Source organism: Eulemur rufifrons, chromosome 2, assembly GCF_041146395.1.
Source record: "Eulemur rufifrons isolate Redbay chromosome 2, OSU_ERuf_1, whole genome shotgun sequence".
NCBI lineage: Eukaryota > Metazoa > Chordata > Mammalia > Primates > Lemuridae > Eulemur > Eulemur rufifrons.
The window spans coordinates 13,989,440-14,014,798 of record NC_090984.1 but is presented as its reverse complement, the minus strand read 5'-3'; the positions used below and the strand labels follow the sequence as shown (position 1 = coordinate 14,014,798).

The following is a 25,359-nucleotide window of genomic DNA, read 5'->3' as shown; positions in this document are numbered from 1 at the left end:
CTGGGGCAGCAGTGAAGAGAGTACATGCATAAGATGATTAGAAACAAGTCTCCCATGAGCCTCCTATCTTTTTTTTCTCCCTTTCTTTTGTCTTTTTTTTTGTTTAGAGACAGAGTCTCACTCTGTCACCCAGGCTGGAGTGCAGTGGCATGATCATAGCTCACTGCAGCCTCCAACTGTTGAGCTCAAGTGATCCTCCCACCTTAGCCTTCCAAGTGGCTGGGAGTACAGGCACATACCACCACACTCAGACACTTTTTAAAATTTTTTTGTAGAGATGGGATCTCGCTATGTTGTCCCGCCTGGTCTTGAACTCCTGGCCTCAAGCCATCCTCCTGCCTCAGTCTCCCAAAAGTGCTGGGATACCAGGCTCACATGAATATCAATATCATCGATGCTTCTTTCCTTATTTTTCTACACAATCAAGGTTCCCAGAAGGAGTTTTAGTAAATAAACTCTTCCCTGATATTGGCATTTATCCTGTTAGGAATATGGTCTCTTTCCTCAACTGACCCAAGGTATCCTTTCCTTCTCAGGAGTAAAGAGTGCCACCTGCAATTATTCACGATAAAAAAATAAAAAGACACAAAAGGAAATGTCAGTGTGCAGGTCTGAAGTGCCAAGCACCATGTTGGTTGCTTTGGTTTTATTCATTTCTCATCATGAAATGTCCCCGAAGGTGTTTTTCTCCACCTTCATTATAAGTATAATTGATGATTAAAATGTGTCTATATTTAAGTTATTGAACGTGATGGTTTGATATATGTGTACATTGTAAAATGATTATCACAATCAGACTAATTAATACATCCATCATGAGGTTTCCTTTATAAAGGATTAGGACAAATAGGACACCTGGGCTTCTTATACAGTTGAATTTTTTCCCCACTCACAAAGCAAGTGCTGGATCTTGGACTAAATTCAGAATGTGTGAGTCTAATATTACACCAGACCATAAAAGCCGTCAGAGCTACTTCTGACTCCCCCTGGAAAGGGAGACCAATGCTGTACAGAAACACTTCGGCTTGGGTGCCTGATTATCTTATAAGTAACTTATAAGTTCGTGTTATCAGTCTCTATCTTCTGAAGACCAACAAATTGTTTTTATTTTCATGTGCTTTCTTAGGAGTCGATGTAGTTCATTCTTTCTCTCACTTAACTGCTTTCTAAAAAGAGGATATAGGACCCATCACCTTAAAGGAAGACATTCCTTGGGATGAGACAGAGAATCTCATAGATACAGTTACCCGTTTTCTCTTAGAATTAATTGCTAAAAGGTCAGGTGCAGCAGCTCACACCTGTATCCCCAGCACTTTGGGAGGTGGAGGTGGGAGGCTCGCTGGAGGCCAGGCACTCGAGACCAGCCTGGGCAACATAGTGAGACCCTGAGTCTACCAAAAACAAAAATTAAAAAAATGAGCTGGATGTGGTGGCGCACACTTGTAGTCCCAGGTACCTGAGAGGCTGAGTGAGGAGGATCGTTTGAGCCCAGGGGTTCAAGGCTGCAGAGAGCTGTGATCTTGCCACTGCACTCTAGCCTGGGTGACAAAAGGAAACTTTTCTGTAAAAAAAATTAAAAATTAAAAAAATTAATTGCTAAAGGAGATGACTTGAATTTCCACAAAAGAGTCTTATGAACTTCCAATTTAAAGGCCACATGTTCTAATCTTTGCTCAGGTTCACCTGGATGGCTACCATCCACCTGCTACGACTAAGTTCATGGATAGATAGGTGAGCATGCCTTCTAGGCAAGGGAACTACTTGGGGCTTTGTTCAGGAAGAAAATATTGAAATTATAAAAGGAAATTATGAGATCTGAGTGATCATTAGAAATACTAATTCTGTACTCTTCAGAGAGGCATTAACAATGATTGGTCAAGAGAGTCAACTCAGTAGTTCAATGACTGGAGCTCAAACCCAGTCTCTGCCAATCTGTGTATTTCACATGCGTGATGTAACCTCACCTTACCTAAATGATAAAGGGTAAAGGGTAAAGGGTAGGGGTGAGGGTACACACCTGTCATTTGACAAGGTCTTCGGATGCTTCTGAGACAATTCAAAGTTTCGGAACCCTTACTCTAGAAGACAGATCTCAAAACTTAATTTTCATCCTTGTGTTTGTTTGGGGGCTTAGGATAATTCTGATTGACAAGTCATGTCTTAGACTTTGTTTCACCCTCAGCACATAGAACAATGCGTGAAACAGATTTAGAGTTTAATAAAATCTTGTTTCAATAAAGGAAATGGAGGAAAGAGCAGAATGCATCAGAAAAAAAAATCTAGAGAGTTTGCGAAAGCACAGACCGATGGTTCTCATCCCCCGTGTGTATCCACAAGAAGTCTGGATTTGGAACTAAAATTTGCATTTCTAACATGTTTCCAAGTGATGCTGCTGGTTCTTACATTTTATTGTGTTTTGCTGCATCTTTTTGTCAGATTCATCAGTAACATGGAACCCAGAAACCGAACAGCTGTTTCAGAATTCTTTCTCCTGGGACTGACAGAGGATCCAGAACTGCAACCCCTTTTCTTCAGCCTGTTCCTGTCCACGTACCTGGTCACGGTGCTCGGAAACCTGCTCATCGTGCTGGCCGTCAGCTCTGACTCCCACCTCCACACCCCCATGTACTTCTTCCTCTCCAACCTGTCCTTGGCTGACATCAGTTTAAGCACAACCACCATCCCAAAGATGCTGGTGAACATCCAAGCTCAGGACCAGAGCATCACATACGTGGGCTGCATCACCCAAGCCTGCTTTGTCTTGGTTTTTGCTGGCTTGGAAAATTGTCTCCTGGGAGCAATGGCCTATGATCGCTATGTGGCCATTTGTAACCCCCTAAGGTACACAATCATCATGAACACCCGCCTCTGTGGCCTGATGATTCTACTCTCTCTGTGTCTCAGTGTCGTGGATGCCCTGCTGCTCAGTGTCATGGTCTTGCCACTGTCCTTCTGCACACGCCTGGAGATACCCCTCTTCTTCTGTGAGCTTGCCCAGGTCCTCAAACTCGCCTGTTCTGATACCCTCATCAATAACATCCTGATATATTTTGCAGCTGCCGTGTTCGGAGGTGTTCCTCTGTCTGGGATCATTTTCTCTTATTTTCAAATTGCCTCCTCTGTTTTGAGAATGGCATCAGCAAGTGGAAAGTATAAGGCTTTCTCCACCTGTGGGTCTCACCTCTCAGTTGTGTCCTTGTTCTATGGGACAGGTTTGGGGGTGTACGTCAGTTCTGCATTTACACACTCTCCCAGAAAGACTGCAGTGGCTTCGATGATGTACACTATTGTCACTCCCATGATGAACCCCTTCATCTACAGCCTAAGGAACAGGGACATGTCAGAAGCTATAAGGAAACTCTTGGGTAGGAGACCTTCTTTTCTATGATTGCATCATCTGTTTGGGGCTAGGGTTTCCAGAACGAGTCAGAGCGAAATGCATACTGGTGGCTGACTCTTCTCATCACCAAGTTATTCTAAAAGGACTAGTTCACATAATGGGTAAGCGCATTTTAACTTGGCCTGAAACCTGATTTCCTTTTTGTACAGCTCTGGGATGTTTCGAACAGGAGTTATTCCCTATCCTCAGTGTGTTTGGTCATTGCCCATAGAAAACAAACCTGATCATGAGTTCTTGTTATAGCGATTTTGTGGGGAATGGGCTTGTTACAAGGGACATAGGAGATGTTGGATGGGGCAGGGAAAGGATCAAAATGAGGCTGTGGTTAGCAGAGAACGGATTCTGCCCGATCTCACGAATAGGTCCATGTTAATTGCACCCAGATTTAAGGCTACTATGAGATATGGGTGCTGATCTTTCATTGCCCCATTCAGTAATTCCTGTGGCTGGTCTCTGTGCAGGGCAACATGAACACCAGCAATACGGAACTTCATTATCAATAAAGCTGCTGTAATTAGATTATTATGGTGGTTTGAGATATTTGGACTTGAACAGTGGGAAAGCTCCTGTTTCTAAGAAAGAAACCCTGATTCAATCATGCGTATGCAGTAAGAGCACTGTCTTTCATTACAAGGATGTCAGAGTAGGGAATGTACAGGAACAATAGTGTAGGGGTTTATCCTGTCCTTCCTGATGCAGTTTCACGCTAGGACTGGTTTTCCCAGGGACCCACACAGCTGTGAAAGATGCATCAAGATGCCCGGAGACTGTCCTTCTGGGGGCCTGCTAGGAATAGAAACTCTATGTAGAACAGACATTTATTTATTTATTTATTTATTTTTGAGACAGAATCTCACTCTGTCACCTTGGGTAGAGTGCAGTGGTGTCATCATCGGTCACTGCAATCTCCAGCTCCTGGGCTCAAGTGATCCTCCTGCCTCAGCCTCCCCAGTAGCTAGGACTAAAGGCATGCGCCACCACACCCAGCTAATTTTCCCATATTTTGTAGAGATGCGGTCTCGCCCCTGCTCAGGCTGGTCTCGCACTCCTGGCCTCAAGCAACCCTCCTGCCTTGGCCTCCCAAAATACTGGGATTACAGACGCAAACCACTGTGCCCAGCAGGTACATTCATAATCTTATAATCTCATTGGTCTCCCCTATTTTTACCACTTAGTTCAGCAGTTAGATTTGTTTTATTTTTTTACCAGCTGCTTTTTCTGTTCTGAGAATTAGGATAAAATAAATAATTACTAGGTAATCTAAGCAAAAGGTGGTATTTTATTCTGGCATATTTTTGGCTTTGAAATCTTTTCATTGATTTATTTGTTAAGAATGTGTCTGAGTTTACCCTTTTCCCCTAAGCTGTCTTCCCTTGTTGTGTTTCTTACTGATCATTAGTGGAGTCCACACAGAGAAACAAAATTGAATAAAATTCATCATGTGTTTGACATCTTAGAGGGTTGGCTGACGACTTAGGACCCTCCTGTAAACTTTTTATTTTTTATTTTATTTTTTATTTTTAGACAGAGTCTCACTCTGTTGCCCAGGCTACAGTGCCATGGCATCAGCCTATCTCACAGCAACCTCATACTCCTGGGCTCAAGTGATCCTTCTACCTCAGCCTCTGAGTAGCTGGGAATAAGCACATGCACCACAATGCCCAGCTAAGTTTTTCTATAATGTTTTTAGTTGTTCATATAATTTCTTTCTATTTTTATTTTATTTTATTTTTTACTAGAGATGGGGGTCTCACTCTTGCTCAGGCTGGTCTTGAACTCCTGAGATAAAACGATCCAGCCTCCACTGCCTTCCAGAGTGCTAGGATTATAGGCATGAGCCACCGAGCCAAGCCACTCCTGTAAACTTTTTAATATGTCTTTATGAGGAAAGTTATTTTCAGGAAAACTACTTTGCTTTGAGAAGGTGATGTTGAGTGTAGGACAAGACAAAAATAAAGGGAATTAAGTTAGCAAGATCTGGGGCAATACTTTCCCCATTGGCTCAAAAGAGTGGAGCCATCGATAAGAATTATCTGCGTGGGTATGGGTTAAACAGTAGGGACTCAAAGAGGCATCAGTGTGATGGCTGGAGATGGCTGCTGTGGTCTTCAATGGAGATTGATCCGGCTGTGTTATTTTCAGCACCACGCCTGGGAAACAGCTCCCTGCAGGTCACTCAGTGTCTTCTTACACAGGTTCTTGTTTGGTGTCCATAGAACAGTTTCAGAGATGAATCACCTGAGCCCTTTGTACTGCAAGTTCTCTTAGGTCACTCAGGAACTACACACACTAAACCTCTGAGAGACACTTGAGGGATGAGAATTTTTACTAAGCACATGATAAGACTCTGTTTATCTCTGAATTCTGAGACCGGTGACTTTTACATTAGAACACATGAAAACGTGCGTAGGTAGAATTAGGAATACAGAAAGCCTTTCCTTAATTTTACTTGTTAATTATCATACACAACATAGTGCATAAAATCGACCTGTAGTTCTGAGAGAAGCCACTGCACTCTAACATGATGGTTGGGCATGGTGCCTCACACCTGTAATCCTAGCACTCTGGGAGGCTGAAGAGGGAGGATCACTTGAGCTGAGGAGTTTGAGAGCAGCCTGGGCAAAAGCAGAGACCCTGTACATACAATAAAATAGAAAAATTAGCCAGGCATGGTGGTGCATGCCTGTAGTTGCAGCTACTGGGGAGGCTGAGGCAGGAGGATCACTTGAGCCCATGAGTTTGGGGTTGCTATGAGGTATGTTGATGCCACTGCACTCTAGCCAGGGCAACAGAATGAGACCTTGTCTCAAAAAAGAAAAGAAGAAGAAGAAGAAGAGGAGGAGGAGGAGGAGGAGGAGGAAGAGGAGGAGGAAGGGGAGGAAGAAGAAGACGAAAAAGAAGGCCAGCACAATAATGATAATTATACCTATCTGGGGTTTAAAAAAAAATAAAGCAATGCTGTCATCAAAGAACCCACCTGAAGAGTCTCCCACTGTTATCTCCCTGTTCCCTCCCAGTGGTAAACACCATCTTGAGATTCATTTTATCATTCTTTTTGATCTTCCTTAGGTTGATTTCTATGAAATTGCCAGTATTTGAGAATATTTGCTGTATAAAACTGGCAATAGGATTAAACCTCATCGTCTTAGCACCTTATCATTGTTTGTATTCTTACCCTATTTATAAATTTGCCTCTTACCAAACCTGTGAAATGTTGAAACTTAATGTATGAGTTTTTTGTTCTGATTCTTTTTTTCATAATTGTAATTTTGGCCTTCAATCATATTGTTGGGTGTAGCAGTAAGCTAACTTACCACCAATACTCTGTATTTTTACTTATGTGCAATAATTCTCCAATCAGGTAGCTTTTCTGATACTGGTGGAAATTTTATTGGTTTGTAACTATTTTTCTACCATGAATAAAGCTGTTTGAACATTCTTATATATACCTTCTTCTAAAAATGTGAGAGTTTTTATGGATGAGATGGGATTATTGGGTATACAGGAATACGTATGCTTCCTGGGGTAGTTCCAAAGGGTTTTCCTAAGTGGTTGAACTGCTTTATATGAAAAGTTCCTGTTGACACAATATCTTCACCAACACATTTTCATATATACTGAAAATCTATCAGGTATAAAAATTATTTCATTGATTGACATATTTCTTGTTATTGTAAGTTCTTTTCACCTATTTGGGGAACATTTATTTTCCTCTTTGTTACATATATGTTTGTGGTATTTCTACTGAACTATTTATGTTTTTCTTATTAATTCATGAGTTCTTTATATAATCAGAGTATTAGTTTTATATGCATTGAAAATTTCCTTATGTGTGAGAATTTTTTGGATATCCTTTTTTAAAATTAAAAAAAAAATGTATTTTTTGTTTTTTATGCTTTTAGAGATAAGCTCTTGCTCTGTTGCCCAGACTGGAATGCAGTGATGTGATTATAACTCACTCTAACCTCAAATTCGTGAGTTCAAGGTGTCCTCGTGCCTCAGCCTCCTGAGTGGCTTGGACTACAGGTGTGTGCCACCACTTTCAGCTAATTTTTTAATTTTTTTGTAGACGGGGTCTCACTGTGTTGTTCAGGCTGATCTGGAACTCCAGGGCTCAAGCAATCCTCCAGCCTTGGCCTCCCAGAGCACTGAGATGTCCTTTTTGAAATGCTTAGTTTTCTGTTCAGAGGCTCTCAGAATGCTAAATGTACTCATGTTTAGCTCTTTTAAAATTTTATTTTAAAAGTTAGCATAAGACAAAAACATACTCTGGGGAAAAGATTCCTTATTCAGTAAATGGTGCTGGGAAAACTGGATAGCCACATGTAGAAGACTAAAACAGGACACACAGCTTTCACCTCTTACAAAAATCAATTCACGGTGGATAACAGACTTAAACCTTAGGTCGGAAACTATTAGAATTCTAGAAGAAAACGTAGGAAAGACTCTTACAGACATTGGCCTAGGCAAAGAATTTATGGAGAAGACCCCTAAGGCAATCACAGCAACAACAAAAATAAATGAATGGGACCTGATCAAATTAAAAAGCTTCTGCACAGCCAAAGAAACAGTCACGAGAGTAAACAGACAACCTACAGAATGGGAAAAACTTTTCACATCCTACACATCAGATAAAGGACTGATAACAAGAATCTATTTAGAACTCAGGAAAATCAGTAAGAAAAAATCAAACAACCCTATCAAAAAGTGGGCAAAGGACATGAATAGAAATTTTTCAAAAGAAGATATAAAAATGGCTAACAAACATATGAAAATATGTTCAACATCTCTAATCATCAGGGAAATGCAAATCAAAACCACAATGAGATATCACTTAACTCTAGTGAGAATGGCCTTCATCAAAAAGTCGCAAAACAATACATGTTTGCGTGGATGCGGAGAGACAGGAACACTCATACACTGCTGGTGGGACTGTAAACTAGTGCAACCCCTGTGGAAAACAATATGGAGATACCTTAAACAGATTCAAGTAGACCTACCATTCGATCCAGCAATCCCATTATTGGGCATCTACCCAGAAGAACAAAAATCATTCTATAAAAAAGACACCTGCACCCGAATGTTTATAGCAGCACAATTCACGATTGCAAAGATGTGGAAACAACCCAAATGCCCATCAATTCATGAATGGATTAGCAAAATGTGGTATATGTATACTATGGAATATTACTCAGCTATAAGAAATAACGGCAATATGGCATCTCTTTGGTTCTCCTGGAGAGAGTTGGAACCCATTCTATTAAGTGCAGTATCCCAAGAATGGAAAAATAAGCACCACATGTACTCACCAGCAAACTGGTTTCCCTGATCATCACCTAAGTGCACATTTGGGAATAACACCAATTGGGTATCGGACAGAGGTGGGGGCTGGGGGGAAGGGATGGGTGCATACCTACTTGATGAGTGCGATGCGCACTGCCTGGAGAATGGACACGCATGAAGCTCAGACTCGGGGGGATGGGGGGGCATGGTCAATATATATAACCTGAACTTTGTACCCCCATAATGAGCTGAAATAAAAAAAAAGTTAGCATACGTGCACTTCCACGATTATTATAGCATTATTCACAGTAGCCAAGAGACAGAATCAAACTAAGTGTTCATCAACAAATGAGTGGATAAGGAAAATATGGTCAACTTTTAAAAAGAAAGAAATTCTGTCATTTGCCATAATATGGGTAAACATGGAAGGCATTATCCTAAGTGAAATAAGCCAGGCACAGAAAGACAAATATCACATGATCTCACATATATGTGAAATCTAAAAAAAGTTAAATTCATGGAAGTGAAGAGTAGAATGGTGATTACCAGAGCTGGGAGGACGGGGAAGGTATAGTTAAAGGAGAGATGTTAGCAAAATGGTACAAAGTTTTAGCTAGACAAAAGTAATAAGTTTTTCAAATCTATTACAGAGCACAACTATAGTTAATAATTATGTAATTTCTATTTCAAAATTGGTAACAGAGTACATTTTGAATGCTCTCACCAAAAAAAAAATATGCGAGGTGATGGATGTGTGAATTAGCTTGATTCAATCATCCTATAGTGTACACATATATCAAAACATCATGTTGTACTCCATACATATATGCAATTATTATTTGTTTATTGAAAAAAAAATAAAAAATTATCCTACACTAAAATGTGGGTTTTGAGTAATGTTCTTTGAATTGTAACATATGGATGGACTCCTGTAACTCCCACCACAATCGGGATGTAGAGCAGTTACATCACCCCTGGATAAACCACCCCGTGCCCCCTCTTCGCAGGAACACACTCTGCGATGTCTCATGCCTGGGAACTATTGACCTGTTCTCCATACCTACAGTTTTGTCTTTTTCATAATATCCTATAAGTGGCTCCATATGTTCCCCAAATCTGCTCAGGGATACTTATGGCAGCTTCATTCATAATTGATAAAATATGAAACCACCCAAATGTTCTTCCATGGGGAATGGATGAATACATCGTGGTCTATTCTAATCGAATACAACATAGCAAGAAAAAGGTAGGAGCTACTGATACACGCAGCAACTTGTATGAGTATCAAAGGCAGGCAGACTCCAAAAGCAGACATTTTAAAATCATTATCATGCCACTTTTATAAGTGTAATGTCACCCAGAATGGATTTATGTTGTGATGATTGAGTTTGTAGATTCATCCTTTGAGGATCATTTTTCCCCTGGGTATTTAAATTTTGATTTGCAGATTCTACTTGAATTACTATAGGTGTTTCCCTCTCTCTCTTCCCATGCATGCGTTCGTTATTTCTCAGCTAACGGATTCACAGTTATCTTTATCAGTCACCAGTCCTTTAAAATCGAGTTCCACCTAATGACTGATCCTGCTACTTGGTGACATTTGACACTATCAAAGGATTCAGCCATGGAGCCAGCAGGGAGCTTGGTTCAGTTCTTCCTTAAAGGATTTTTTTTAACTCCCAGCCATTCTAGGTCCAGTTGTAAGTCAGAGCAGTGTCCACAACCATTGTGATCACTCACACTTCTTTTTTTTAATTTTTTTTATTTTAGCATAATACCGGGGTACAAAGGTTTAGGTTACATATATTGCCTTTGCCCCATCCGAGTCAGAGCTTCAAGCGTGTCTATCCCCCAGACAATGTGCACCGCAACCATTAGGTGTGGGTTTACTCATCCCCACCTCCCTGCTGGTGGTAACACTCAAATTTCTTTTTTTTTAAAGTTTTTAATTTTTAATGATTATAGGTACATAGTAGTTGTATATATTTACAGGGGACATATGAAGTTTTACAGAGGAATGGATAAAGAAATTGGGGTACATAAACACAATGGAATATTATATAGTCATAAAAAAGAATGAAATTCTGCCATTTGCAACACCATGGTTGGAACTGGAAAACATCATGTTAAGCGAAATAAAACAGGCACACAAAAACAAATCTCACATGTTCTCACTCATAAGTGGGAGCTAAGTATTAAAAACAATTGATCTCACTCACATTTCTGAGTTACAAAGCTCTACCTGTGCTCTTGACTTTTTATATTTTATATCTCTATGTCTTTTTCTATTTTATTTCTTATCTATTTGAAGTGGACAGGGTTAAGATAATGAAAGATGACATTATAATGCCCTCTCCTCTCTTACTGGTTTTAAAATAGCAAGACTACCGTAGGTTAAGAAAGTTCATACAGAAGTATTTAACAAGAGAGAACAATAAATTGATGAATTTTCATGTGTTTATCAATTTATTGTTCTCTCTTGTTAAATACTTCTGTATGAACTTTCTTACCATTCGATCCAGCAATCCCAATATTGGGCATCTACCCAGAAGAACAAAAGTCATTCTGTAAAAAAGACACCTGCACCCGAATGTTTATAGCAGCACAATTCTCAATTGCAAAGATGTGGAAACAACCCAAATGCCCATCAATTCATGAATGGATTAGCAAGATGTGGTATACGTATACTATGGAATATTACTCAGCTATAAGAAATAACGGCGATATGGCATCTCTTTGGTTCTCCTGAGGAGAGTTGGAACCCATTCTATTAAGTGCAGTATCCAAAGAATGGAAAAATAAGCACCACATGTACTCACCAGCAAATTGGTTTCCCTGATCATCACCTAGTGCACATTTGGGAATAACACCAATTGGGTATTGGACAGAGGTGGGGGTGGGGGGAGGGGATGGGTGCATACCTACATGATGAGTGCGATGTGTACTATCTGGGGAATGGACATGCTTGAAGCTCCAACTCGGGGGGATGGGAGGGGCATGGTCAACATATATAACCTGAACTTTTGTACCCCCATAATAAGCTGAAATTTACAAAAATGAATAGATAAACAAAAAAGAGAAAATATTGAATTCTTTCAAATTAAAATTTTCTTAATTTCAGCATATTACGGAGGTACAAATGTTTAGGTTATGTGTATTGCCCTTGCCCCCGCCTCCCCCCCCACCAAGTCAGATCTTCAAGTATGTCCATCCCCCAGAGAGTGCGCATCACACTCTTTGTGTATGTATACACCCATCCCCTCCTCCCCTGTCCCATCTGCCCGACGCCCAACAAATGTGATCCTATATGTGCACTTAGGTGTTGATCAGTGAAACCAATTTGATGGTGAGTACATGTGGTGCTTATTTTTCCATTCTTGGGATACTTCACCTAGTAGAATTAAATGTCTTTTTCCCCCAATAAACCTTTTGCACTCCTGTAATGAAGTATCAAAATGGAATACCCTCTCCATGTATTACAGAATCAGGAAAATCTCACTAAATATACTGGCATTATACTTATACACGAGTGCTTTGCCATGATATTGTAATTTCTCAGAATTCTACTAAAAATCAAGGTCTAGGCCAGGTGTGGTGGCTCAAGCCTGTAATCATGGCACTCTGGGAGAGAGAGGCAAAGGATCACTTGAGGTCAGGGGCAAGACTGAGACTCCATCTCTACAAAAAATACAAAAATGAGCAGGGCATGGTGGTGCATGCCTATAGTCCCACCTACTTGGGAGGCCGAGGCAGGAGGATCACTGGAGCTCAGGAATTTGAAGCTGCAGCGAGCTATGATGATGCCATTGCACTCTAGCCCGGGGGACAGAGCAAGATCTTGTCTCAAAATATTAATTAGTTAATTAATTAATTAAAAAAATCAAGACCTATAATTTCAACCCATACTCCCTAAACATGAAGAAAAATGTATATGGAAACTATGGGGATGAAATTTTAAAAGATGATTATGATCTATGCAGATCTGTCTCAATTGATCAGAGACAGAATGGTCACAGAGAACTGGTTAGACTATGCTGTATAAAGTATACCCAGCAAAGATTAAGGTTCAGGGAACATTTAGTGACTCTTAAAGAGGAAAGCCCTGTGTGTTTGCTTTTTAAAATAACATACCTATATTTTTAAATAAATTACTTATGCACACACACAAACTCTATGTTCACACCAAAAATGGGTTTCAGACTATTTAGATATCATGAATATTATACAAAGATGACTTTGTTCACACCTAAGAAGACTGGAAGACAATTAGAGAAGAATGATGTGTCCAGGTGTGCAAGGTATATGAAATGCAGGTGGGCAGACACAGACGGAGAGCAGCGCATGGTGTGCACCTGGCCTCCAGGGTCAGGGAAGAAGCTATCACACATTTCTCCCTTTTAGAGTCTTGGTCTGTAAGGATTTAAGCGTCTGGGGATCACAGTGATGATAAAAATTCCTTGGCTAATGAGGAACTTTGGAAATTGAGCCTCTGGGGAAACAAAGTCCGTAATGTCTCTATGACCACCTCATTTGTCAGTTCTTCCCTAGCAAAGAAATAGCACACCTCAGCCCAGGCCTGCAACCCCACCACTTTGAGAGGCTGAGCAGCAGGATCGCTTGAGGCCAGGAGTTTGAGACCAGCCTGGGCAACATAGCGAGACCCGTCTCTATAAAACAAAGAAAGAAAGAGCGAGCCCACCTGAGCCTCTTCCTATAGCTGATTGCTCTTGCCTGGGATCCCAGAGTCTCACTCAGTTCCTCTGCACTTCGTGAAGACATCTCTTCCATACGATACATCTAGAGATATCAAGCATCATTCCACTGTGATGCCAACCAGGTACCGCAAGATACCCTTAGTAAATGTTCAGGTATCAACTGGGGGTTTTACTGCAATTTCATCCAGATGGGAAACTGTGAAAAAAGTACACATATTGAATGATCAGACCCTATTTACCCTTGGGTCTCCTGCTGAACTGTCCATCATTGTCTTCATATGTTTTCTTGTATGTTTTCACTGATAATCAAGGTACTTGTCATCTGCTAATCTCATACCTCAGTTTCTACCATAGCCAGGACCACTTTTGTCCCGAGTTAAAATCTGCCTCTTAAAGCAGAGTGACTATTAGGAAATTCTCTGATATGTACCAGCAGTCCTGTGGCTGCAAGGAGAAATACGTTACCTGGTCTTCCCATTCCTGGTTCTTGATATATCTTCCTATTATCTCTGTTTCCTGGCTGTGTGGTCTCTGGGGATCCATGTAGAATTCTAAAGCTGCCTCCCTAGTCTGTTTCTCTTTATAAAATTACCAAACATTTTAGATAATCAGAGCAGCCAGGATGGTGTTACTTAATATTATTTTAGATACAGAGTCTCACTCAGTGGATTCATCACAGCTCACAGCAACCTCAGACTCTTGGGCTCAAAGGATCCTCCTGCCTCAGCTTCCTGAGTAGCTGGGACTATAGGTGCTAACCATCACACCCAGCTAATTTTTTATTTTTTTTTTTGCGATGGGGTCTGACTATGTTGTCCAGGATGGTCTCCAACTCCTGAGCTTATGTCAGCCAGCACACCCAGCCAAGGATCATGTAATTTTAAAAATAATCACTCCTTAACCCTTTCCAGAACTTATATTGTTGACCCTCTGCTATTTAAGCTTTAGGTTTTGCAAAAAAAACAAAAAAAACAAAAACATTATACAGAGAAAAAGCTTTTGTATCCCTCTCCACTAGGTCTCCTTAACTTGCATAGATGGTGTTTCTGTCTGGTGATGTTTCATCTGCTGCTCTAGAAAGCGCACATTTTACGGGCTTGTTCTCCCATCTTTTTCATCAGATTCATCAACAACATGAAACCCAGAAATGAAACGACTGTTTCAGAATTCCTTCTGCTGGAGCTGACACAGGATGCAGAACTGCAGCCCGTCCTCTTCAGCCTGTTCCTGTCCATGTACCTGGTCACCGTCCTCGGAAACCTGCTCATCATCTTGGCTGTCATCTCGGACTCCCACCTCCACACCCCCATGTACCTCTTCCTCTCCAATCTCTCCCTCGCTGACATCTGTTTAAGCACAGCCACCGTCCCAAAGATGCTGGCAAACATCCGAACACGGAGTCAGAGCATCACGTATGCAGGCTGCCTCACCCAGACGTGCTTCCTTCTGGTATCTGCCAGTTTGGAAAGTTTCCTTCTTGCAGTCATGGCTTATGACCGCTATGTGGCCATCTGTCACCCTCTGAGATACACAGACATGATGACTCCTCGTCTGTGTGGTCTGCTGGTTTCACTTTCCCTGACCATTTGCTCCGCGGATGCCCTGCTCCACAGCCTGATGCTGCTGCGGCTGTCCTTCTGCACAGACCTGGAAATCTCCCTTTTCTTCTGCGAAGTCGTTCAGGTCGTCAAGCTCGCGTGCTCCGATACCCTCGTCAACAACCTTCTCATCTATTTTGCAGCTTGCACCTTGGGTGGCATTCCTCTGTCTGGCATCATTTGTTCTTACACTCAAATAGCCTCCTCCATTTTGAAAATGCCAGCGTCGGGCAGAAAGTATAAAGCCTTTTCCACCTGTGGGTCTCACCTGTCGGTTGTTTCCCTGTTCTATGGGACAGGTTTGGGGGTGTACATCAGTTCTGCAGTTTCTGACTCTTCAAGGAGGACTGCGGTGGCTTCAGTGATGTACACTGTGGTCACTCCCGTATTGAACCCCTTCATCTACAGCCTGAGGAACAAGGACATGAAGGGAGCCCTGTGCAAACTCGTAGGCAGGAGACCTTCTCTTCTCTGATTGTCTTGTCTGCTTTGGACGGGGTTTCAAAATGAGTCAGATGGACCAAAATACGAGTGCACTAGAATGCCTGATTCTTCCATCTCTGTGTCCTTCTATATTAACGAGATAACAAAATGGGTAAGTAAATTTTAACTTGGGAGTTGAAACCTCATGTGCTCTTTGTACACCTATGTGATTTTACAAAACTGGGTTCCATTCTCTAAGCTCAGTTTCTTTGGTTGGAGTCCATGGACACTGAAGACTGGGCAAGGCTTATAGCGATGCTGCCAGAATGTTCTCAGATAAAAGAATAGTTGAAGAAGTTGGATAAACAAGCCTGGGATCATAGCAGAGATTTAATTCTGCCTCCCCCTGCGGTTACAGCCATGTGCATTGCACCCCAGATGTAAGCTATCGTGAAATGTGGGAGATGTTCTTTCGTACCTCGAATCAGTAATTCTCAAGATCTGTCACTGGTAAACCATATCTGTGCAGGGCCACCTACCCCAGTATCCACAACACTCAGTCTCATCACCTAAGACGCTTCTATAATTAGATGATCTCAGTGGTTTGAGATGCTGGTGAGACATTTGACCTTGATCAGTGAGAAAGCCTTTGTTTCTAATAAGACAAAGAGACTATAATAGTTCACAAACAAAAAGGAGAATTATCTTTTATTACAAGAAATTCCAAGATAGGGAATGTAGAGGAAAATTCATTTACTCCTCCATGGGGTGGCTTTGTGCTAGGATGGCTTCCCTCCTAGACCTGTATTGCTGCAGAGATGCAGGAATCCCACACCCAGACCTAATGTCCAGAGACAGAAATCTGACTGTCTTTCCCTTGGGTCTATTGATAATTAACATTGTGCAGAGTCATCCAGAACTTATTACTGACAATTGGATTATATACCCCTTTTTTAATCTAATTCCTGATGTGGGGAAAGCCTTAGCCTAAACATACAGAGTGTGCAATGCCTGTTGCGTAGTCCACCCCCGTAAGCAGTATAAACACTTAGCAAAATGTCTGTAACTTAGTAAATACTCAATAAAATTTATCTGGTATCATTGGGTTCCATATTTTGCCTATATTCATAATCTTGAAAACCTATAGTCTCACATATTTTTCCTACATTCTTCAGCAACTAAATTTGTTTCCTTTTACTGTTATAATGTTAGGCGCCTTTTCTAGTCTGAGTAATATTAAAAATATAAATACTTAAGAGGTGGGCAGGCCAAAGGTTGGTAATCCTTTTCTGGCATTTTTATCTGCTTTGAAATCTTCTCACTGATTTATTTGTAAGAATGTGTCCGGGTTTTGCCTTTTTTAATTTCAAAATATTAAGGGGGTACAAATGTTTTAGGGTATCTGATCGATTTTGTAATGCTTGAGTCCCAGCTGTAACTGTGCGCATCACCCAAATAGTGTTCATACTACCAATTAGGTAGGGTTTTTTTCTCCTCTCCTCCTCCCCCATCTCCCTTGGTTGATTTCCAATCAGTTTTCACGTGTTTTAGTCATCTTATCTTGCTGTGTTTCTTACTCATTTCTGGTAGAGTTCACACAGAGAATCATAGTTAAAGAAAATTGATTGTATCATTGTTATCTTAGAGAAATACAATTCCTCAAATAAGGTCTCATTTCTTCAACCAGTTATCATGATAATCTTATGTAATAATAACAATGACTTCATATTTACCTGCTAAGCAATTTGTATCAAGTGTTTTCAGTCCCACAAATGTAAAGGCTTTTGAGCCGTTAGGTGGACTTTGCTCGATGCTCTTTCTTCTTCCTGTTTTTACTCCCATGGCTACCAAGAAGCCTGGACATTTGTGTTGGCAGATGTGTCTTTGTCGTTCTGCAATTCAGGTTAGGACACGCTAACAAACTGTTGCTATTTTTTCTTTATCTATTTTTTTTTTAGTTTTTTTCAATCCCCACATATTTCATCTTTCTTCTATGCCTCCATTTTGCTAAAAAATATATATACAAGATATCACTTTAGGAGGTAATGATTTAATCTCAAGTAATTTGGTATAAAGAAAGCATCATCGAAATATTAGTCATAGTGCCGTGTGGTTTTCAGAAGCATATTGCCAGGTCCTGCATGTGAGCTCTGTTTTGATGCTGTCACTTGCTAGACTCTACCCATGACACAGTCAGAGTGTTGAAGACCTTGAACATTGGGGAAAGCATCTGTGGCTTTACTTAGGTGGACGTTTTCCAATGGTAAGTGATGGAATTTTTTTGACCCTTCAGTAGGCCTAATTCCATACTGTTCAGAGGTTGCATCTCCACTGGGTGCAGCGGCTCACACCTGTAATCCCAGCACTCTGGGAGGCTGAGGCAGGAGGATCACTTGAGCTCAGGAGTTCAAGACCGGCCTGAGCAAGAGTGAGACCTTGTCTCTACTGCAAATATAAAATTTGACCAGGCGTGGTGGTGCGTGCCTACAGTCCCAGCTACTTGGGAGGACAAGGCAGGTTGATCGCTTGAGCCCAGGAGTTGGAGGCTGCAGTGAGCTGTGATGACACCACTGCACTCTGGCCAGGGCAACAGAGTGAGACTCTGTCACAAAAAAAAGTTTAAAAAAGGAAACAGAAGGCACATCTCATGGTGGCATATGATCAAGTGCAAAGTCTGACATCCTGACTTGAAATGTACATGAATTTTTATTTAAAAAATTAAAAAAGCCTCTCCAGTCCTCTCATCCTGCTCTAGCTATTGTCTCATTCTCTTATCCTTTTATGGCAAAACTCTTCAAAGGAGATCTCTCTACTCACTCTCTCCAATTCTTCTCCTCCCAGATATTTCAGAGGTTAATCCAGTCAGGCTTTGACAAGATTTCTCATCCAGTACGTTAATATTTGTCCTCACTAATCAGCAGTCAGGTGTCTACTCCTGAACTCAGTTTGCTGACTTCTGCTGCTCTATGATGCGCAGAATATTACAAATCCATCCCAATCCTAGAGTCAGCTTGGCTAAATTCTTCCTGGGAGGCTTTTCTCAAACTTCCAGGTGTTCTAAGTCCACAGTCATGAGTTTAGGCAGTGTTCAACACTTGAGTTGGCCCATATTTCTCAAATAACAAGTTCTACCTCTGCCCTTGGTGACAAATGTCCTCCTGTGACATTTAGTTCTCATTACCTAGAAAGAGTAAGTGCTTTCTTGCTGATGGACATAAATTCATAGACCCCTTGGCTTCTGCCCACTCACCAAGTTATGTTTGAGTTCTATTTTATTTATTTATTTTTTTTTTTTGGTGCCTAGAACATTTTGTCTTATTTTTACATATTAATATTCTCTTTGTGGTATACGTAAATTTTACCTTGTTTTATAAATCCATTGATTTCTTTGTGTACCTTATTATCCGTGTTTTTCAAAATGAAGGAGTTACGGTGGTGAACAAAGTCATTACAATTCCATCTTGTCATGTTTCAAATAATATATCTTATAAATTAGAAACTCACATAGAGTTAACAGGTTGTAAAATAAATTGATCCACATGATAAAAGTAAAGTCCTTAAATATAAAAAGTTTTAAAATAAATATTAGCATGGAGTACCTTCTCTACTTATTAAGTGATGGTTGAAGTCTAGCCAAATCTAAATATTTGCAAACTATACATTCAACAAAGGACTAACATCCAGAATCTATGAAGAACTCAAACAAATCAGAAAGAAAAATTAAACAACCCCAATTAGAAAGTGGACAAAAGACATGAACAGAAGTTTTTCAAAAGAAGATAGACAAATCACCAACAGACATTTTAAAAAATGCTCAACATCACAAATCAGCAGGGAAATACAAATTATTAATAAGACCACCATGGGCTGCCACCTCACCCCTGTCAGAATGGCCACTATTAAAAAATCAAAAAACAGTAGATGTTGGCATGGATGCAGAGAGAAAGGAACGCTTATACACTGTTGGTGGGACTGCAAATTAGTACAAACTCTGTGGAAACCAGTATGGAGATTCCCTGAAGAAATAAATGCAGGCTTGCTGTTCAATCCAGCAAAACCACTAGTGGGTATCTATGTAAAGGAAAAGAAGTCATTTTATGAAAAAGATACCTGTACTCCAATGTTTATCGCAGCACAATTCACAATTGCAAAGATGTGATTCAACCTAAGTGCCCATCAATTTCTGAGTGCATAAACAAAATGTGGTATGTATATACCATGGAGTACTACTCAGCCATGAAAGGAATGAAATAATGTCATTGGCAGCAACCTGGATGTATCTGGAGACCATTATCCTAAGGGAAGGATCTCAGGAATGGAAAACTAAACACCGTATGTTCTCACTAATAAGTGGGAGCTAAACACATGGGCACAGAGAGATATAAAGAATCTTGGAAACCAAGAAGGGGGAAGGGTTAGAGAGGGGTGAGAGATAAAAACTTACCTATTAGGTACAATGAACACTATTCTGGTGACAGGCACACCAAAAGCCCTGAGTTCAGCAGCATACAAGGTATCCATGTAACAAAAACATTTGTATCCCCTTAATATTTTGAAATATAAACAAATAAAAATAAATCTATCCAAATATACTGAGAGAATGAACATATTTCTATACTACTGCCTTTCAATGATTTTGTAATTGAATTATACCCTAACTAAAAATGAAGAACCGTAATTTCCACTCAAATCTCCTAATGTAAAGTACAATGTACATTGAAACTATTGTGACAAAACCTGGAAAAAGTATTTATTAAACTCTAAACAGGGAATAATGGTCCTGTCTATATTTTTGGCAGTCAGTACTGATCAGAGAGAACATATTAGAATATATTAGAGAATATATTACATTTTACCCTGTAAAATATAAAGAATAAAAATTGCAGTACAGCAAACATTCAATGACTCTTAAGAAGAGACACCCTAATGTTTGCATTTTTGCAATATCTTAGCTAATGTTTGTAATTATAGTTGACCCTTGGACAATGCAGGGGTTAGGGGTGCCAACCCCCTTCACAGTTGAAAATCTGTATTTAACTTTTGGCTCCCCCAAAACTTAACTACTAATAGCCTATTGTTGACTGGAAGCCTTACCAATAACATCAGAAGTCAATTAACACATATTTTTTCCACTCATTCTTCCAATGAAACACATATTTTGTATATTATATGTACTACATACCACATTCATATAATAAAGTAAGCTAGAGAAAACGTTATTAGAAAAATCATAAGGAAGCAAAAATGTATTTACTCTTAATGAAAATGTATTTCATTAAGCAGAAGTGGACCATGATAAAGGTCTTCATCCTCATCATCTTCACATTGAGTAGGCAGAGGAGGAGTAGGAAGAGGAGGGTTGGATTGCTGTCTCAGGGGTGTCAGACGGAGAGGAGGGGGAAGGGCAGGCAGGAAAGACAGGCACACTCAGTATGACTTTTACTGAAAAAAAAAATCCACGTATAAGTGTATCCACACAGTTCAAACTGGTGTTGTTTGGTGTTGGTCAACTGTATGTTATTTGGACTCATGCATGTACTCACAAACACATAGATAGATAGATAGATAGATAGATAGATAGATATTTTCAGACCAGAACTGGGAACCAGGCATCCTGATATCATCAGACAGAGATGCCTTTGTGTGTAACTAAAAGGGACACTGGTATTTATTAGGGAAGTAGTAGGTGTGCAAGATCCAAGGAGCAGAGCTGAGCGGTAGCAATGGAAAGAATTGAATGGTGCACACCCCGTCTCCGCCATCCTGGACTCCTCACTTCTATGGTCTTGGTCTTTAAGGATACACACTCTGGGGATCAGAATGATGGTAAAATAGCTGCTGTAATGAGGAGCTTTGGATATTGAGCCCTGAGGGATACAGAGATTGCTGTGAGTGAGCCTGTGACCACCTCCCTTAACAGCACCTGCCTAGTCAGGGAGCCACACCAGAGCCTCCTTCCAGAGATGATGCTTCATGACCTAGAGCACCCCGTTGACTCACTCAGGCTGCCCGCACTTCCCAAGGCTAGATCGTCCATCTTCAATATCCAGGTGAGATGTTGAGCATCATTCCTCTTGAAGCCACCTAGCTAACCTAAAGTCCTTTAGCTAATGCTTTGGAAATGAGGGCAGGTTTTTTACTAGAATTTCATTCTGGGGCAGCAGTGAAGAGAGTACATGCATAAGATGATTAGAAACAAGTCTCCTATGAGCCTCCTACCTATCTTTTTTTTTTTTTTCTCCTTTTCTTTTGTCTTTTTCTTTGGTTAAAGACAGAGTCTCACTCTATCATCTAGGTTTTTTGGCAGTGGCATGATCATAGCTCACTGCAGCCTCCAACTCCTGAGCTCAGGTGATCCTCCCACCTTAGCCTTCCAAGTGGCTGGGAGTACAGGCACACACCACCACACTCAGACACTTTTTAAATTTTTTTGGTAGAGATGGGGTCTCACTATGTTGTCCCACCTGGTCTTGAACTCCTGGCCTCAAGCCATCCTCCTGCCTCAGCCTACCAAAGTGCTGGGATTCCAGGCTCACATGAATATCAATTTCATCGATGTTTCTTTTCTTATTTTTCTACACAATCAAGATTCCCAGAAGGAGTTTTAGCAAATAAACTCTTCCCTGATATTTGCATTTATCCTGTTAGGAGTATGGTCTCTTTCCTCAACTGACCCAAGGTATCCTTTCCTTCTCAGGAGTAAAAAGTGCTACCTGCAATTATTCATGATAGAAAAATAAATAGACACAAAAGGGAATGTCAGTATGCAGGTCTAATGTGCCAAGGACCTTGTTGGTTGCTTTGGTTTTATTCCTTTCTCATCATGAAATGTCCCTGAAGGTGTTTTTCTCCACCTTCATTATAAGTATAATTGATGATTAAAAAGTGTCTATATTTAAGATATAGAACGTGATGCTTGGATACATGTGTACATTGTAAAATGATTATCACAATCAGACTAATTAATACATCCATCATGAGGTTTCCTTTATACAAATACGACACCGAGGCTTCTCATACAGTTGATTTTTTTTCCCCACTCACAAAGCAAGTGCTGGATCTTGGATTAAATTCAGAGTGTGTGAGTCTAATATTACACCAGATGATAAAGGCTGTCAGAGCTACTTCTGACTCCCCCTGGAAAGGGAGACCAATGCTGTGCAGAGACACTTCTGCTTGGGTGCCTGATTATCTTTTAAGTAACTTATAAGTTGGTGTTATCAGTCTCTATCTTCTGAAGACCAAAAAATTGTTTTTATTTTCATGTGCTTTCTTAGGAGTCGATGTAGTTCATTCTTTCTCTCACTTAACTGCTTTCTAAAAAGAGGATATAGCACTCGTCACCTTAAAGGAAGAAATTCCTCGGGATGAGACAGAGAATCTCATAGATACAGTTACCCGTTTTCTCTCAGAATTAATTGCTAAAAGGTCAGGTGCAGTGGCTCACACCTGCATTCCCAGCACTTTGGGAAGTGGAAGCGGAGGCTCGCTTGAGGCCAGGCACTTGAGACCAGCCTGGGCAACATAGTGACACCCTGACTCTACAAAAAATAAAAATAAAAAACATAAGCTTGGTGTGGTGGCACACACTTGTAGTCCCAGCTACCTGGGAAGCTGAGGCAGAAGGATCATTTGAGCCCAGCGTTTCAAGGCTGCAGAGAGCTATGATCTCACCACTGTACTCTAGCCTGGGTGACAAAGGGAAACCTTTCTTTAAAAAAAATTAAAAATTAAAAAAATTAATTGCTAAAAGAGATGACTTGAATTTCCATGAACGAGTTTATGAACTTCAAGTTTAAAGGCCACATGTTCTAATCTTTGCTCAGGTCCACCTGGATGGCTACCATCCACCTACTACGACTAAGTTCATGGTTAGATAGCTGAGCATGCCTTCTAGGCAAGGGAAAGACTTGGGGCTTTGTTCAGGAAGAAAATATTGAAATCATAAACGTAAATTTATGACATCTGAGTGATCATTAGAAATACTAATTCTGTACTCTTCAGAGAGGCATTAACAGTGATTGGTCAAGAGAGTTGACTCAGTATGCAATGACTGGAGCTCAAACCCAGTCTCTGCCAATCTGTGTATTTCACATTCGTGATATAACCTCACCTTACCTAAATGATTAACGGTAAAGGGTAAAGGCTAGGGGTGATGGTACACACCTGTCATTAGACAAGGCCTCCGGGTCGTTCTGAGATAGTTCAAAGTTTGGGAACCGTTGCTCTAGAAGACAGATCTCATAACTTCATTCTCGTCCTTGTGTGTGTTTGGGGGCTTAGGATAATTCTGATTGACAAGTCATGTCTTAGACTTTGTTTCATCCTCAGCACTTAGAACCATACATGAAACAGACTTAAAGTTTAATAAAATCTTGTTTCAATAAAGGAAATGGAGGAAAGAGCAGAATGCATCAAAAAAAAAAATCTAGAGACTTTGCGAAAGGACAGACCGATGGTTCTCATCGCCCGTGTGTATCCACAAGAAGTCTGGATTTGGAACTAAAATTTGCATTTCCAAGTGATGCTGCTGGTTCATACATTTTATTGTGTTTCGCTACATGTTTTTCATCAGATTCATCAGTAACATGGAACCCAGAAACCGAACAGCTGTTTCAGAATTCTTTCTCCTGGGTCTCACAGAGGATCCAGAACTGCAACCCCTTTTCTTCAGCCTGTTCCTGTCCATGTACCTGGTCACGGTGCTCGGAAACCTGCTCATCGTGCTGGCCGTCAGCTCTGACTCCCACCTCCACACCCCCATGTACTTCTTCCTCTCCAACCTGTCCTTGGCTGACATCGGTTTAAGCACAACCACCATCCCAAAGATGCTGGTGAACATCCAAGCTCAGGACCAGAGCATCACATACGTGGGCTGCATCACCCAGGTCTGCTTCGTCTTGGTTTTTGCTGGCTTGGAAAATTGTCTCCTGGGAGCAATGGCCTATGATCGCTATGTGGCCATTTGTAACCCCCTAAGGTACACAATCATCATGAACGACCGCCTCTGTGGCCTGATGATTCTACTCTCTCTGTGTCTCAGTGTCGTGGATGCCCTGCTGCTCAGTGTCATGGTCTTGCCGCTGTCCTTCTGCACACGCCTGGAGATACCCCTCTTCTTCTGTGAACTTGCCCAGGTCCTCAAGCTCGCCTGTTCTGATACCCTCATCAACAACATCCTGATATATTTTGCATTTTGTATATTTGGAGGTGTTCCTCTGTCTGGGATCATTTTCTCGTATACTCAGATAGTCTCCTCTGTTTTGAGAATGGCATCAGCAAGTGGAAAGTATAAAGCTTTCTCCACCTGTGGGTCTCACCTCTCTGTGGTGTTCTTGTTCTATGGGACAAGTTTGGGGGTGTACATCAGTTCTGCTCTTACTGACTCACCCAGGAAGACTGCAGTGGCCTCAGTGATGTACTGTGTGGTCCCTCAAATGGTAAACCCCTTTATCTACAGTCTGAGGAACAAAGACATGAAGGAAACCTTGAGGAAACTTATGGGGAGGATACCTTCTCTTCTGTGATGTGACATTTGCTTTGGACTTGGGTGCCAAGAGCTAGTCAAAGTGACAGAACACCCGGTGAGCCAGAATGTCCGAACCTTCCATCGCCAAGTTCTTGTACAATGTCTAGATGGCATAAGGAGTAAGTACGTTTCTACGTTGGCTGGAAATCTGACTTTGCTTTTTTGTCTGTGTCAGGTTTCAGTCTGCAACTGTCGGTTCTTGGCTGAAGAATGACCAGACACACCACAGTTAGGCAAGCACGAAAATGAGGTTTATTAAGGAGAGAAAGATAGGATTCTAGGGCAAGAGCAAGATATAGGTTTACAGAGCATGGTACATACGCCATGAATGAGGACTGGACCCACTGTCACAGCTGGGCAGGCAACAGGAAGGGCAAAGAAAAAGACATTGGCTATGGTCTGCATCTGGTT

The 25,359-nt window shown here is 40.9% G+C and overlaps 3 protein-coding genes across 3 annotated transcripts; all 3 read left to right on the top strand.

Moving 5' to 3' along the window:
* Positions 1-2,449: 2,449 nt before the first annotated feature.
* LOC138401179 (olfactory receptor 7G2-like) lies at positions 2,450-3,388 on the top strand. The gene has a single exon (XM_069496495.1). It carries the CDS (start codon positions 2,450-2,452, stop codon positions 3,386-3,388), a length of 939 nt encoding a protein of 312 aa, XP_069352596.1.
* An 11,144-nt stretch (positions 3,389-14,532) lies between these two features.
* LOC138397448 (olfactory receptor 7G2-like) lies at positions 14,533-15,471 on the top strand. The gene has a single exon (XM_069491494.1). The coding sequence runs from the start codon at positions 14,533-14,535 to the stop codon at positions 15,469-15,471; it is 939 nt and encodes a 312-aa protein (XP_069347595.1).
* Positions 15,472-24,007: 8,536 nt separating this feature from the next.
* On the top strand, positions 24,008-24,946 carry LOC138401173 (olfactory receptor 7G2-like). Its single transcript, XM_069496480.1, has one exon. The coding sequence runs from the start codon at positions 24,008-24,010 to the stop codon at positions 24,944-24,946; it is 939 nt and encodes a 312-aa protein (XP_069352581.1).
* Positions 24,947-25,359: the final 413 nt, after the last annotated feature.